Genomic DNA, 15,305 nt, shown 5'->3' with positions numbered 1-15,305 from the left:
CAAGTGCGGCTTTTATGTGGCTAGCCGTTTGCCAAGTGCCGTTGAGATTGTTTATGTTGGTGTTTTGTGTGAGTTGAGGTAGGGCATGTGCTCTGATTGGGCAGTGGAGAAGGTCAGAGGTGAGAGAGCAATCGCGGGCGTTTGCACTTAAAAGCGAGTAAGGCTGAATCTCTTCTGCTCTTGATGGGCTTCTTCTTCTTCGACTCGATCTAGCCATCAACGCTTACGTTCGACATGATACTTTACGTGCTATTCTTGCTGATCAGCATCGTCGCGGCGCAAGCGCGTGATCAATTCTGTGTGCCTCCGAAGCCACCACTACCGCTTCCTGACTGTACTGTAAGTTGCTTGTACTGGCCATGCAGCTATTCTGGTAAACTATGTCACTGACACTGGTGCCAGAGGCAATGTCTCGTCGGCGAGGGCAAGTTTCTCGATGGCAATTGCGCCGATAACCTCGCTGGCTTTTGTAGCCTTCCAGACGTTATCCCCATACACTTCAACATGTTTGGTCCGTGTATTCTCGGTGCATGTCCAAGCTTGACGGACCGACAAGGTAAGTCTCGAATGTGCGCGACACACTTGATCCAGACATACTAATAAGAGACCGCAGACTATGTGAATCTATTCTTCGCAGCGTGCGAGGATAAAAACGTCAGATTCATATCTAGCGAAGACTATTTCAACTACAAGGACTTGCTCAAGGACACAACATCGAGTAGTACTGCGAAAATTACTGTAACTGTGCTATCATCTACCAGTGATCCACACGCGTCAACAAAATCGGGAGGAGATGCACCCATTGATTCTACGGATAGTACCATCACTGGAGTCCCAGTAACATCGGTCGCTACTTCTACAGACACAGGACAATTGGCAGACGCATCTTCCCAGCCATCACTGTCAGCGTCTCCAACGCCATCGAGCTCCACAACAGAAGGGGGAACGACATCAGTTGGGCCAGCGCCGCTCCCGAACGACACTGGTCTCGCGGAATCTACGTCGAAGGGGCAAAATGGCGTGACTGTCCACTCGCATGTCACTATCACTGCAACCTCGAAAGCCGCACCTCAATCTACCGCCACTGCCGCTGCTGCGCCTACACTCAGTACCACCGCTATCGCTGGTACAGCAGCAGGCGGTACTGTAGGTATTGCGCTCATCATCGGCCTCATATTCCTCTTTATGCGCCGTCGCAAACGCCAATCTTCACTGGCGTCTCCAGCAGATATATGGGAGCCCTCTCGCAACACCAGCCCGAAGCCTAAATTGCCAAATATCCAGGATGATTCGAGCTTCGGTCGATACTCGGAGATGGGAGCCGGTGTACCGATGCGCCAACGCTCGAAAGCCGAGCTACACAGCGAGGATATATCAGTGCCACGTCCTCAAACAGGCTACTTCAGACCCCCAGAGATGCATAGTGAAGGCAGCGAAAACGCGCGATACTATAGTTCAGCACAGCTACCTGAACCGCATCGTCATGGAAGCAACATGGAGTCTCGATACCCTGAGCTGAGTTCACACGCCGTGACTAGCCTATCATCACCCACATCGCCCATCTCTCAAATTTCAACAATGCAAGGCTGGCATGCAAATTCGCCTTCCGGCGGTCCGACTATCAGAATGAGCAGCACTGATCTCCGTAGCGAGGGAGTGAAAAGTCCCGTCAGCGAACTTGGCACGAATGCACCTCTACGCTCTACACGCTCGGCTGAACTGCATGGTGCGGGGACCCTGAGTCCAATGAGTGAGCTTGGTACTGATAGCTTTCATGGTGCGGGTCATGGAGCGGCTGAGTTGCACAATGAACCTCTACTTCCGCCGCAGCTTGATGCAAGAATTCAAGGAAACGTACCGGATGGCGTCGCGGAGATGGAGGATTTGAATATGCATAGAGGCGATCGGCCTGGGGTTTCTACGAACTTCTGATCATTTGGCGCTTGAGCTAGACTGGAAGTTTTCAAGCAGATGGTGTACGATTATAGGGAATTAGTAATGAAAAGCAAGATTGCATGGCAAGTTTACTTCCCCACAATCCAATCGGGCATTTGACCTCAAGTCGTAAGGTTTTGTTGGGTTTCTTGTCATACTCTCTAATTTAAACGCATGTATAGACAAGGATATGGCCAGTAAGGATCTTGACTGTAGCGCTGGGGAAGATTCAACTCACCGGCGCGGTGTACGAACATGCATCCCTGTTGCAGTGCCACGTTAGTGTAACGATCCGTGGGTGACAGCCGCCTTATTGGATCGTGAAACAATGTCAATGTTGTCGCAAGGCAGAATCTTTACAGCTCAGCGTGAAAAGAACGCAATAAAGTCCGGCATAGGATCGAGAAACGCGTTTACATAGTTGGCTTGCTCGGAAAAGCGTGGGGGGGAGGTATCGAGCAATCCAGCAATCTACAGGGCACTTCCAATACTCCTCACTGAGCCTACAGTCTCACCGTCTCTCTCTCCGATACGTGAAGCTTCCATCAACATTCCATGCAGGTTTCCGTTAGTGTAAGTATTGACGGGTCGGTCGTTCAGCCCTATCGGGCATTCTCTCAGCTCGTTGGGAGATTAGAAAGCGCTGGGACCGGCCTCTTCGTGGCTATGTACTGATATACATGTACAAAGTGACTTGTTTGGAAAGAGAGCCGCATGTTATCCCAAAAGATTGTTGCTTCCCACGAGAAGTTGTGTAAACAGTGAGTTTCAATAAGCGAGCTCTGTATGTTGTGTACGTTGAGACAGAATATTGGGGAGACCTTTGACCATGTCGAAATGGAAATCGTAAGAGGATACCGTGCGCAAAAGCCTCTGAGTCTACGGATAAAAGCACGCTGTAGCTCTGGGCGTACTGACAGCTCAAACCCATACACCCAAACGCTCAGCTAGCCTCAAAAACACCAAACAGTTGACACGCATTAGCTCAAAAACTTTGTAAGTGAGTGCTTCCTCGTTTTCAGTCCATAGCCATGACGACTAACACCAAAGACCACAGCAATCCAACCCAACCCAATCATGGCAACCACAACACTCGCTACCTCTATTGTCGCAACCTCCGCTTCACCCGCAGAAAGCGCCACTTCCACCAATCCCAACGAGTATGTCTACTTCGGCGTTCACGGCAAAGCCATCATGATCGGCCTCGCAGCCACAGTTGCGCTTCTCTTCTTCATCCTCGTCTGCATGGCGTGCTGCTGGCCTAAAGAGAAGAAGCGCAACGACCAAGGAGACTATGTGACGACGACTTATTGGAACGGCGCTGGGAAGAAGGGGAGATGCTGTTAGATCGGATGATAATGGTATGGGATTGGAGGTTGAGCGATAGCGCGGCTGGTCGGAAGGGTACGATGTGAATGCGGTGGTCTTCGAGATAAAATGAGGTGCCAATACTATACACTGCGATACAAATAATACAGCTTGTTGAACTGAAGTGACTACTAAGCGACATCTTGAAGAAATAGGGAGGTTAATGCCCGTCAGCCCACCAGGCCTCCACCAACACCCCATCGGTAAACTAAGGATCATAGGACGTGTGCAAGCAGCGCGATCATGGCTGCTTGTAAGACTTACTCCTCATCCCTCTTTCTATCTTAACGAACTTTTTCCTGCATCCTGGCTGAACAAGATGGCTGGCAACCTTACATTCAGTGCACCATCTAGGCACCCCAAATGCCACAACAGTCCCTTTACTATCCTCAGAGACATCGTTCACAACGTCCTGCAGCGAGCGGGCTGGGTCGGTCGGCAGCGAATTCTTCAAGACCATCTGTACGGCACTGATGATGGTATATGCCGCATCGTTACTGGCTGTGTGACCATCGCGAAACTCCACGCCAAAGTGTGGGATCAAAGTTTTTAGTGCGATTTGCTGGCCCTTTTTCTGGCCCTTTCCACGAATACCCTGCTCATTCGCAATCTTCTGGGTATCGATAATAGCGACAACGTTGCTGTCGAATTTGGGGTCGATACCAAGCTCTTCTTGCAGCATCCGAAGGTCGTTCTTGACTGAGTGGCCGAGGAATATGACTGGGCATTTAGGACCATCCTCGTTGTCATCATCGACAGGCCACGCGAGTGTTTCGACCAGGAACTCTTTTGCGTCTTCCTTCGTGGCAAAGCGCGTTGAGCCGAAGTGGTTTCTTTCGGGGTTTCCTCGGACGAACCTCCAGTTGATAAGGTGTGCATTCTCGCGTATACGAATGTGGTAATAGTAGATGTTCTGTAAGACGTTTTCTCCATGTATACCGGGATTCTCGAGAACTGGCGCCATCTCTTTCCGCGAAAATGTATTGAGCCCATATTCTGTCAGCACTCGTGGCTCTATCTCGTGCATTTCGCAATCCATGGTGACAACGATGGTATGCGCCGCTAGTGGTGGTGCGCCAGGCATCTCCATACCAAGGCCATACTGCAATATCTTGGTATGGCTTTTGCCCAGGAAGAAGCGTCGGACCTCTTCCATGGGCGTTTCAACAACATGCGAGACGGTAGCTGTGTTGGTGCCATAGAGTTCTTCGAGAGAATCAACTGAGTTGATTGAAGCGCTTGAAGACATGGCAAGCGATTAATATATGTATGCTGATACCAGATGTTGGGTTTCTGGTCGGGAAGTTTTGTATCATGAATATTGTGATCTTGTTGAAGCTATTAGAACCGCTAATGAAGAAGACTTTTCGGGGGTTCAAATAAAGTCGTGTGCCTTTATAGACCCGTGTTTTTTGCTAATGAGGTGCAATTTAGCACGGTGGCCCCGTATGTGGTACCAGGGTTCGCGGCGTCGCTACCTGTAACCTATCTCTGGAGATGCCAGTAGAAGCTCGAGTATTACCACGCCAATGGTAGACCCACCATGAGTAGAGCGTATGATAATGCTGCATTGCCGAATTGTAGGTACCAGCTTCGTCAGCCCTGTATACTGGAGGAATCGCATACGCGGGCACGGCGAAAACCTGCGTTATACTGTCTAGTACCTCATTGGCATGCTTACTCTTCTCCACCGAGTTGGTGTTTTGAATTGGTCAGAGTGAGGAGTCGAGTGATGTAACAATGTCATCATGGCATAGAACCAGGGGTAGGCTCGTGCTGCATGCTGTGCATCCGAAACTTCGCATGTACGCGCACTCGTTGTTCTACTCAGACGCACTTCGTCGATATCGCATGTTGCTATAGTACCAGAAGACCCATTTAGCGACATCATTTGACTCTGAATGGGTGGCTTGATTCCAGGAGAATTACAATTACCTAGGTCATGACTGGAGCTACAGTCAGACCCTCTTTTACTACCTGAGTTCGCCCAGTGTGCGCCGCTAGCGCTTCCAAACAAGTAACTCAAATCGCAGCTTCGTAACGTATTTTTTCGCTTCTGGAATCCGTAGAAGCGGCTAAGTTCGCAATCTCATGAAGTTGGTGCCACAAGATTTCCTATGGAGGAACCTCGAAATGGACTTGCCAGAACGTGATCTCTCGACCCGAAAGAAGTAATATGCGCTGCGTCACGAAGTCTAGCATCGAGCGAACCTTCTCGTACCCTTTGGCCTTCAGCCGATCAGACGTGAGTGGCTTAAGAGCCCATGAGTATGGCGCATTGCTAGACATATCGAGATCGCCTTGTATTTCGAGCTGTTCAAGCGTGACACGCCCGAGCCGATGCATGTCTTTCATTGCCACGAATACGTCTCTCCATGCTGCTATGCTCGTACCTGTGACTGTGACATGCGAAAAGCTCACATCTTCCAATGTTGAGCGATGACGGAGAAGCATCCGAAGCAAATTGCGCCCGTGACTGCGAGACCGGAAGAGATGTAACGTTCGAAGACTGGTCCAGGAAGACTGCACAAAGACAGTCCGCAACATCCGGTACTCAAAGTCACAGCTGCGTCCATAGAAGTGCTCGACTGCAGTAGCATAGATAATCATCTCCGATATCCATGTTAGCAAGGCAGGAACCTCGCTGCCATCAATATCACTCATTGCGCAATCGAAGGTTAGACTTCGTATCCGAGGAGCTATAGCTCTCCAGCTTTGATGACCAGGATCATAAATCCTGCCGTTCGATGGAAGGTTCGCCGCAGTGATTGTCAGGTCGACTGTGAGCTTGTCCAAGTCAACCGTGCTCAGTATTCTCGAGAGATTCTCCAGCATGATGACCTCGGCGTAATACTCCATGAAGAGAAGGCCATCGAGGCTAAACTCCAATAGAGTTCTCGAACCAGATGGGGCCAAATCGGTAGTCACTTCGATGGCGTGTGCCCCGACTGCGCGATAGAGCGACATGGTACCTCTACTCCGTAGTATGGGTTTGGCGAATCGTTCTTCGTAATATGCCCCTATAGGACGGGGATTGATCTTGATACTCTTCAAGTTCGTAAGCTTTCCGATGGCATCTCGAACGTATTTGGCCGCTGTGCTAAAGCGGTTCTGGTGCTCGACCAGTCTTTTGAGTGTGCCTTCGTACTTTTGAAGCCAGCGGGTATAGCCACCTCGGTCATTCCAACGAACCACTAAAGCTGATCCTGAACCTCTTCTAGTAAGGCCTTTCCAAAGCGGCTCCGGAAGCTTGACCATGGGCCATACAGGTCGGGCAGAATCCATGTGTATGTAGCTCTGAGGGTGTGGACATCCCATAGACGGCTCTTCCCACGGCTCTTTGATATATCGAAGGTCCACATCCAGATTCGTGTTTAATAGCTCCGGGCCGAACTCCAACTCTTCCACGTATGTGCACAGATGCTCGTTTTCAGATAGGTCCTTCAGAATGGCCAGACTCCATGGCATCAGGCTGAACTTGGATGAAGAGAGATGACGCTGTAGGAATGCGTCTTGGGTCTTCGAATGGATGATTCGACTAGCGAGACGGAGATTAGAAAGGCTTATGGGGTCAAGGATGAAGCTCTCCCCGTCTGCGTACGACGCCCGTGAGTGGCAAATCTGCGTCCAGATCTCAGGAGGTAAACCTTCAAACGTAGGTTCTGGTTTTCCAGGGAGTGGCGGCTCTGACATCGCTCGTGTGGAAAATAGTTGAATGTGTGCCAAGCTGCGAAGTGGTGGTCAAGAAAGGTATTTGGCGACGTATAACAGGAAGTGAGCTGGAAAGGTTTGTCCGTCTCCCTGGAATCGCTTTCTCACAGGTGGGAAAGCGACTACGACACGCGAAAGACAATCATTTCTCCTAATACCATGGCTTCTATGGCGATTTCGAGAAGAGACCATGATCAGATGTCAGGAAACCAAAGTCTCCTGCAACATGTCGCGAAACAGCTGCGGAATGGGAGGTAAAACATATGTCCACGTCTCCGAAACTCCACAATGTTGACTGGATCCATTAGTAAAGAAGGTTCTAGAAGATTACCGTAACTGCTGCACCAGGAGGTACAGGTCAATCCAATCGCCTACATTCAGTGTTGTCCAGTGCCAGCATCTATGCAGTGACAACGCCCAGGGTAGCTCGAGGTTGCGTGGCCCTTGCACATAGTTGAGCTGCAGATGGATGCTAAGCCTTCGTGTATCTGCCCAATGGAGGCGCACTCGATCAGTCACACGTTGGGCGGCCGTATTGCATCCGGTCTGGCTATTGAAAGAGAAGGAATCTAAGGATACCCGAATGATGTACCTGGAATGCGCAGAAGTGATAACGTGGTAGAGATGGCATCTAGCTCGCGACAAGGTGCGAGGCATTAGGTGGGGTGGCAAAATCTTTGTCAAAGCTTCTTGGCGTCGCGTCTCCTTCCCATGGTCCCGCGACGCGAAGATGACGCGACATTCCGCCCTTGGCTTTCTGACCACCTGCGCCAACTTGGGCCCAACAGCAACGCCTCGCATCGCCGAGCAGTCCCAGGTCTGAATCAAGACAACACACGAGAAATGGTTGCTCAAAGTAAGAAAGTCTGCTTATTGGGTCACTTTAGACACATAGGAGATATTTGGCCCATCTGAACAGGTTCTATTGAAAGTATCGAACCACGCCCATCACCCGAAATACGTACGACCGACACGTCCACCAGCGCATAAGCACGCTTCTGCTTCAACCCCCAAACCCGACGCGCTCAAGACCTCCTCGGAGCCGAACTCGTCTTTCCAATCCCGCCGCCACCTACGCCAAAAGTACCCGGCCTCTTGCTTGGCTGGAAGCTCATCTGTCTCGTCTCATTCGTGGCGGGCTGGGAGGGCGCCACGGGAACGGGATCCGGCAGAGCAGGCGCGGAGGTCTTCGCCGGACATGGCATTGCCGGAGGAGACTTGGAGGGGGCTGTGAAGCCGGCAAACACAAATGGAGGGGCGGCAGAGGCGACATGCTGAGTCGCGCAGGAGGTATTCCGTGCGTTCTGCATGATGGCAGGAGGGGCACTGAAGGTGTTGTAGCCGACGGGGGGTACCGAAGAGGCAGCGGCCACGATGGCTGGAGTGGAAGCGACGATGACACTGGGACCAGCCTCGACAACCCTGTTGCCAAAGACGCGCAGACCAGACAGCGGATACCGAATGCCATGAAGGCGCAAGCCACCTAGACAATGATTAATAAATGGTCTTCAAATCAGTAGAGGACATGTTAGGAGAACATACCTTGTGGAAGGAGAGGACAGGGGAGGCCATCACAGACCGCCATGGCGTAGCCCAAGTAAGTCTGGAACTGGGTTCCGTCGATACCGAGCTCCGCAAGGTCAATGCCAGCATTGCCCGCAAGAGCCCCAAGGAACAACACCACAACGGTCATCTGAAGACCTCCCGTCTCCACCATCCGGTGGATATACTCCTTGAGGGCGTTGAATATGGCGACCTGGGCGTCGTGCTGGTACATATCGCGGCCGTGCTGAAGAGCGATCGGCTCCAGCTCGTTCAACCTCTTCCTCTTGGCCTCAAGGGCCACCTCCAGCCGGTTCCGCTCGCAGAGAAGGGTCGACACCGTTGTGTCGTTGCGCCTGTGGATAATGGCATCTTTCAGCCGGGAAATCTCGTCGCACTTTGACTGAAGCTCCAGCTTCAGCTTGGCGATGGTCCGGTGGGAGGTGAGGCGGTCGGCGTCAACGGCGGTGACGTTGTAGTGTCGCTCATACATGGCGACATTGCCAGTCAACTTGTTGATCTGGCGCCGGAGCGTTTCGATGGTGGCCTCACAGTCGACCAGCGACTGCTTACCGGGAGGGGGGACGTAAGCGGCACCCGAATTCTGCTCAAATGCCAGCACTTGAGCTTTCAGGGCCGCTATCGTCGTATCGCGAGAGAGGACAGCAAGCTCACGAACCAGCGCGGCGAGAGTCCGGACAGAGGAAGAGAGGGCACGGCAGGCGGGTGGCGAGGACCGAAGGACACAGCAGCCGGCGAAGAGCCATGCCCCAGAAGATAGATGGGGACCAGCCCCATCCTCCAGCGCGGCTGGGAGGAAATCCTGAAGGCCGAACGAAGTTGCGACCTGGAGAGCGAAGAACATGACTGCGACCAGCGCAAAGAAGAGGAAAGTAGACGACATATCGGTTTATTTTGAGAGTTTGTTTATCGTTATGAGAAAGATGGACGGTCAAGAGCAGGAGGTAGACTTTATATGCTGACTGGGAACTGTGAAATGTGCTACTGACTATCGTAGGTTGCGACAATACGAAAGTCGCTATTGTCTTTACAGGGTGAAGGGCGCAATACACACACCAAGACCGTGGCTATGATAACTACAATAGCTTCCATCATTGCGGCCGTGTCTATTCGCAGTGACTGTAGCTCTCTCATCATGGTAACAGCCAAAGTCTGGCTTTGCAACAAGTCCATGACGACAGACAAGATCACATACATCTTTCACCTTCACCACGGAAACAGCCAATGTCGCCCGTATCATCGCGATTTGGCCAACTCTTGGTCTCTGTACATTTCATCGTAGGCATCTTACATGGATCCTATCGCTCTAATGCCGCATGAAATGTGCTTGAACTCCCCTACTCGTAGTGTTCCTAGACCATCGTTCCTGGGTGACATAAGCAAATGACGACGCTATACCCAATTGGGACGAATAAGTGAACACGTCACGACTGACTGCAGCGTAGAGTACCTATCCGACATTGATGGATAAATTGCGGCAGTTCCAGTCGCTTGCTTACGGTCACTTCACAGATGAATACATGCGCAAGTATGGAGCATGTGATCGTCTTATTCAGCCTGACAGGCGTCAGAGCGGGGAAGTCTCGGCCTGATGTCTTTCCTACCGTACCGTCCACCCAACTCTTCTTCAATCACCACATGCAAATAACACGCGCCACATATGTACCTCAGCTATGCGTCTCATAAACTGCAAAACTCTCGAGCTCGAGGAATACTTCGGCGCCGACATCCCGGACTACGCCATCTTATCTCACACGTGGGGCCGCGAAGAGGTGTCGTTTTCCGACTTGCCTCTGTACCAACCTTCAACAGCAAAGAAAGCTGGATACCTGAAGATCAAACATACCTGCGAACAAGCGTTACACGACGGGCTACAATATGCATGGGTGGACACGTGCTGCATTGACAAGACATCAAGCGCGGAACTATCAGAGGCTATCAACTCCATGTTCAATTGGTATTCGCGTTCTTGCATATGTTACGCTTTCCTAGTGGACGTTTCGGCAATCGGATTCGAAGGAGACCTTCCAGGAAGCCGATGGTTTACCCGCGGCTGGACTTTGCAAGAGCTAATCGCACCCGCGGAAGTGATCTTCTACGACCGGAATTGGACGGAGTTTGGACGTCGCAGTAACTTATCAGAGTTGATAGGGCAAATCACGCGGATCGACTCAACGGTTCTGAGTGAAATCAAAAGAGACCGTTTGGGCCAATTGGGAAACAGACTTGACAGCTTTTGTATAGCGAAGAAGATGTCATGGGCATCATACCGCAAAACAACCCGGAAAGAGGACGAGGCGTACTGCCTTATGGGGATGTTCGGTATCAATATGCCCTTGCTTTACGGCGAAGGCGAGAAAGCGTTTGTGCGTCTGCAGGAAGAGATTATTAGGAAACTGAACAACGATGATTCCATTCTAGCATGGGGCCTAGACACCGAGGGAGCAATATCGTCTGCGGACGGAACAGCTCCACAACACAATCCGCCGAGAATCACTGGTTTAGTGCTGGCGAAGTCGCCGTTCGAATTTAAGAATTGCGTGGCTCTGGAACTGGCGCCTGTTCCAGGACCACTATTGACTCTTGACAATCTGGGTATCACTATTCGCCTGCCGCTTGTCTCAATGCACGTTGCCACAGGAGCTCGAATAGCTGAGAGGCTGTTGATCGGCCTTCTCAGTTGTTCGCTGCGAACAAACAAGAGTTCTCATATGGTTGGCATCTTGCTCTCTCCCAAGGAATGGACCATGTACCCCATCTTTCCACGCCATGTGGTACGGCGATCGATTCCTCTACACTCGACCTATTCAAGGACTGTGCTTGTAAGCAGCCGCGATGCACTTGCAAGCACAGATTTCCAGCAAATTACCATAGTTCCATACATTCAGCAAAACCCTGCTGGGCCAAGTCTATATAACAGGTCTTACTTAATTGACGAGAAGACGAGGATATCAGCTGTGGGACTCTGCCTGGTCCATGTAGAAGGATGGTATGGTGACGACTATCCACAGCTCGGTGGACGAGAACCCAAAAAGAGGGATGGGACCAATTGGCAAGCAGATTCTCGAACCTACACTCGCCTTTGGAACGACCCACCGATCCATGTAATATCCTTGGCCTATTCTTGTCGGCATACTCACCCAGATGTAGCTTTCATTGTTCACCTCGAAATGAGCCTCAATCTAGCGACCGTCTACGTCCCTTCAGGAATCAGTGCTGAGTATGATATGCAGACGGCTTGGGATTTATTGCAAGAAAGGCGTTGGCAGATGAGTTCGGATAGGATGATGTACACACGTGCCGATGGCCGTCGCATAGAGATGTCTGTAAGCTTGAAAGAGAAGAGAACCATTCATCAGTGGCGGATATTTAGCGTAGAGGTTGATGTCGTTGACGTCTCGTGATTAGGAAGTCGTGTAGCTTCATGATCATCCAGGGTGTCGGTATCTCGCCTTCACGTGATGAATATATGGTTGGTTACCACGAATACGATATTCATTTGTCTTAGGCATGGAGAGATGAACAAACCGACACGAGTGACGCCTAACAACTCAACGCCGCAGCAAAAGCCACAGCCAAAACGGCCGTGACACTTGCAGCGATTGTCCCCGCCGCACCCGTTTCCTTGGGCACTTCCGCTCCAGATGTACCCGACGCATCCCCACTCTGCGTCGCGTTGTCACCAGCTTCAGCTTCCGTCCCATTCGAAGCGAGAGGTTTGGCCTTGGAGAACAGCAAGCTCTGCACTATAGCCAGCGCACTGAACACCTCACCTAAATTGCCGTCGCTAGCAGTTTCCAAACTATCCGCATGATCCCATGAGTGCGAGCACTTGACGTCTTCCGAAACTTCTTCGCATATACCGGCGGCGGCTTTGGCGGACGCTTCGAGCTTCTTGGTGAGCGGCTCTGCGAGGGAAGGGGCAGCGATAACTGCACGGGCATACGAGCGTGCGGTGATACCTTTGAAAGAACGCATATCGATGCTGCACTTACCGTTGCGTTCGCAGGCTATCTCTGTGAGGATATCGTCTTCGAAGAAGATATTGGAAGAGTTCACGAAGCCTTGTACGGCATCGGTCCATTTCTGTTCGCCGTTGGTCTGCCGGTGGCTATTAGTATGAAACTGGGTCAAACAATGAGAGATACTCACAATATTCTGCATGATAGCAGAGCCCTCTGTATATACCGAGTGAATGTATGACCACTGCACGCGATTGGCATCCTCGCAGTTATCTAAGTCGGCAGAAGTACCGTCGTAAACATCATAATCATCGCTGATCAACCCCCGGTCCTTGGCCCAGGTATACGATTTATCCGCCCATTCAGAGTAAGTTCCGTTGCCGGTAAGCTTGGCTAGGCGGGCAGCCAGGAGGAAGAAATCGCCAGTGGCAGCATTGGATTTGTAGTCGTATCCAGACTGGAACGTGAAGATTGTATAACGAATACCTCCTCCACAGGTTTCTTCGTCCCATCTTAGCACCTGCACATCGAATACCTCGGCAGCGTACTCAGCCCACGATCTGTTCTCTGGTGGTGAGAAGCCAGTTTCGGCCGCGGTCAGGGCTGCTAGAGCCCAGGTGGTTTGATCCTCGTTCGTAATTTGTCCAGTTTGATTCGCTGGCATAAAGGCATAATCCTCACCAAGCTGCGCTTGGATGCCATCAGAAACGATGGCATCATACTGGCTATCGCCGGTTAGGTAGGAATAGTCGATGAGCGCGTTGAAGACGAGACCGGCTTCCCACCAGTAGTAGGGATCGGGGAAAATGCCTGGGATTCCAGATTCGGACACGCTCTCATTGTAGAAGGTGACGAGACCGTTAGCAAGCGTCTTTGCAGCACTCTTGATGGAGTCTATCGATGTTAAGCTTTAGTTACGCAAGTGGGGACGACCGCTGTTACCCTGGTTCTGAACATCCAAGTCTAGCGCGGCGGTAGAGCTGATGATGCATGACAAACTGAGTGACAGGACGCTAGCGCGTGTGAACATGATGAAAGACGAAAAGAGTGTAGTTACGCTGCGAAATAGAAGTTGACAGTAGAGAAGCCAGTACTTCAAAAAGCAACAAGACAGGAAAAGCAGTTGGTGAGGTTTGTCAAGTGGCACAGGATCAGCGCTAGTATTGTCAATCCAGCCGCTGTGCTATGCGTCCAGTCACGGTTCATCGGCTAGCTAGCGCAGAACGCCTGAACCCACATAGCCTTGTTGCTCATCTCGCATAGCCATTCAGGGGCAGAGCATCGTATGAGACGTGTATACGGGCGTAAAGCTGCCTTGCGATGGACGTTGGAAACAGCACAGCCCTACAATATATATAGGTGCGCCCTGGTTACGGGGCCAAGAGCAGCCACAACATATCATCTTTCATGCTTGAGTATGTCCGTGTAGCTAACCAGGCGCATGGAGTTGGTTGAACAATCTCTTTCTGTGCACCTCCAAGTCATACTGCATCGCATCAATTCGCCTTCCGACCGATACCCATCTTCGCGATCAGAGCTTCCGCGATGTCGCGCGCGAAGTTCTGATCGTTGATTGCGCGCTCGTCCTCGATTATCTCGACCTTACTATCCTGGAGCCCTCTTCTTATCGCATCGAAGAGCGCCGCATCCGCCTTTTCGTCTTGAAACGGCCCATCAGGGACCGCAATCATGCTGATACCGCCCTTTGGAAGCCATATCTGAATCACCTCAGGGTTCTTTGCATGAGTTTCCAACTTCGCCGCAATGAAATCGCCGACTTGAGTCGCTTCGTCTACGGATGTCCTCATCAGGGTGACGACAGGGTTGTGCTCGTAAAGTTTGCGGTCCTTGTATCGTTCCGGTACCGTGTTCATGGGGCCAAAGTTTGTCATGTCAGTCGCGCCTACGGAGACGATATATGGTATTCCAGCTTCTGCAGCAGCCTCGAGACGATGCTCGCCCGCGCTCATCACACCGCCGGTGATGTGGTCGCATATTTCGGTAGTGGTGAGATCCAGCACTGCATCAAGGCCTCCTTCTTTGATAAGTCGCTCCATTGCTTTTCCGCCGTGGCCGGTAGCATGGAAGACGTACGTTTCGATATCGTAATTCGCCTCCAGATGTGTGCGTATTGAGTCGACGGCTGGAGTAGTAACACCGAACATGGTGATACCAACACGCTTCTTCTTGGATTGAACGGAATCTTGTTGACGAGCCGCGTAAGCTCGAGCCATTCCCGCGATGGCGGCTCCAGCATTACTGAGTACATTTCGGAGTACCTGGTTGAGACCAGCGACGTCCACTACGCTGTACATCAAAGTGATATCCGTTTCTCCCACGATGGGTCCAGTGTCACCGCTTGCGACGGTAGAAACGATAAGTTTGGGGAAGCCGATGGGAAGTGCGGTTCTCATCACTTCTGCCGCTAGGGATGTGCCACCCGAGCCTCCTGCGTTGATGACAGCGTGTATCTTTCCTTCTTCGAACAATTTCTTGACTGCCTTGGTAGCGCGAGCAGCCATCGTCTTGATGACTTCGCCTCGAGGTAACTCACTCACATCTTCTACGCCACCTTGATCCTTCAGCAGTTGGTCTTGACTGATGCTGATGGAACTGTGCCTTATACGCTTTCTACCCACATCCATCAACGTCACGTCGACATTGTTTTGTTCTATTTCTTTGCGGAGGAAAAGAAGCTCCTCCAACTTTGTGTCGCAAGTACCAAGAAGTACGACGCGTGGGTGAGAAAACATAATGATATAATCA

At 51.3% G+C, this 15,305-nt stretch overlaps 6 protein-coding genes across 6 annotated transcripts; 2 read left to right on the top strand and 4 right to left on the bottom strand.

Moving 5' to 3' along the window:
- Positions 1-504: 504 nt before the first annotated feature.
- On the top strand, positions 505-1,519 carry J4E87_000342 (uncharacterized protein; the record flags this gene model as incomplete). The annotated part of the gene is made up of 3 exons (XM_049372000.1): positions 505-511; positions 614-1,377; positions 1,415-1,519. The coding sequence occupies 3 exons, from the start codon at positions 505-507 to the stop codon at positions 1,517-1,519; spliced, it is 876 nt and encodes a 291-aa protein (XP_049238134.1).
- A 1,253-nt stretch (positions 1,520-2,772) lies between these two features.
- Positions 2,773-3,282, top strand: J4E87_000341 (uncharacterized protein; the record flags this gene model as incomplete). The annotated part of the gene is made up of 2 exons (XM_049371999.1): positions 2,773-2,781; positions 2,986-3,282. The coding sequence occupies 2 exons, from the start codon at positions 2,773-2,775 to the stop codon at positions 3,280-3,282; spliced, it is 306 nt and encodes a 101-aa protein (XP_049238133.1).
- Positions 3,283-3,544: 262 nt separating this feature from the next.
- J4E87_000340 (uncharacterized protein) lies at positions 3,545-4,552 on the bottom strand (the record flags this gene model as incomplete). The annotated part of the gene is made up of 1 exon (XM_049371998.1): positions 3,545-4,552. The coding sequence occupies one exon, from the start codon at positions 4,550-4,552 to the stop codon at positions 3,545-3,547; it is 1,008 nt and encodes a 335-aa protein (XP_049238132.1).
- A 3,487-nt stretch (positions 4,553-8,039) lies between these two features.
- J4E87_000339 (uncharacterized protein) lies at positions 8,040-9,460 on the bottom strand (the record flags this gene model as incomplete). Its single annotated transcript, XM_049371997.1, has 2 exons — positions 8,040-8,497; positions 8,557-9,460. The coding sequence occupies 2 exons, from the start codon at positions 9,458-9,460 to the stop codon at positions 8,040-8,042; spliced, it is 1,362 nt and encodes a 453-aa protein (XP_049238131.1).
- A 2,660-nt stretch (positions 9,461-12,120) lies between these two features.
- On the bottom strand, positions 12,121-13,569 carry J4E87_000338 (uncharacterized protein; the record flags this gene model as incomplete). The annotated part of the gene is made up of 4 exons (XM_049371996.1): positions 12,121-12,509; positions 12,573-12,678; positions 12,730-13,433; positions 13,482-13,569. The coding sequence occupies 4 exons, from the start codon at positions 13,567-13,569 to the stop codon at positions 12,121-12,123; spliced, it is 1,287 nt and encodes a 428-aa protein (XP_049238130.1).
- Positions 13,570-14,035: 466 nt separating this feature from the next.
- J4E87_000337 (uncharacterized protein) lies at positions 14,036-15,184 on the bottom strand (the record flags this gene model as incomplete). The annotated part of the gene is made up of 1 exon (XM_049371995.1): positions 14,036-15,184. The coding sequence occupies one exon, from the start codon at positions 15,182-15,184 to the stop codon at positions 14,036-14,038; it is 1,149 nt and encodes a 382-aa protein (XP_049238129.1).
- Between the last annotated feature and the right edge of the window lie 121 nt (positions 15,185-15,305).

This window comes from Alternaria ethzedia (genome assembly GCF_023757985.1).
Source record: "Alternaria ethzedia strain BMP 0044 chromosome Unknown scaffold_1, whole genome shotgun sequence".
NCBI classification, from domain to species: Eukaryota; Fungi; Ascomycota; class Dothideomycetes; order Pleosporales; family Pleosporaceae; genus Alternaria; species Alternaria ethzedia.
Note: the sequence above shows the minus strand (reverse complement) of the source record. Positions and strands in the feature narration are given on the sequence as shown.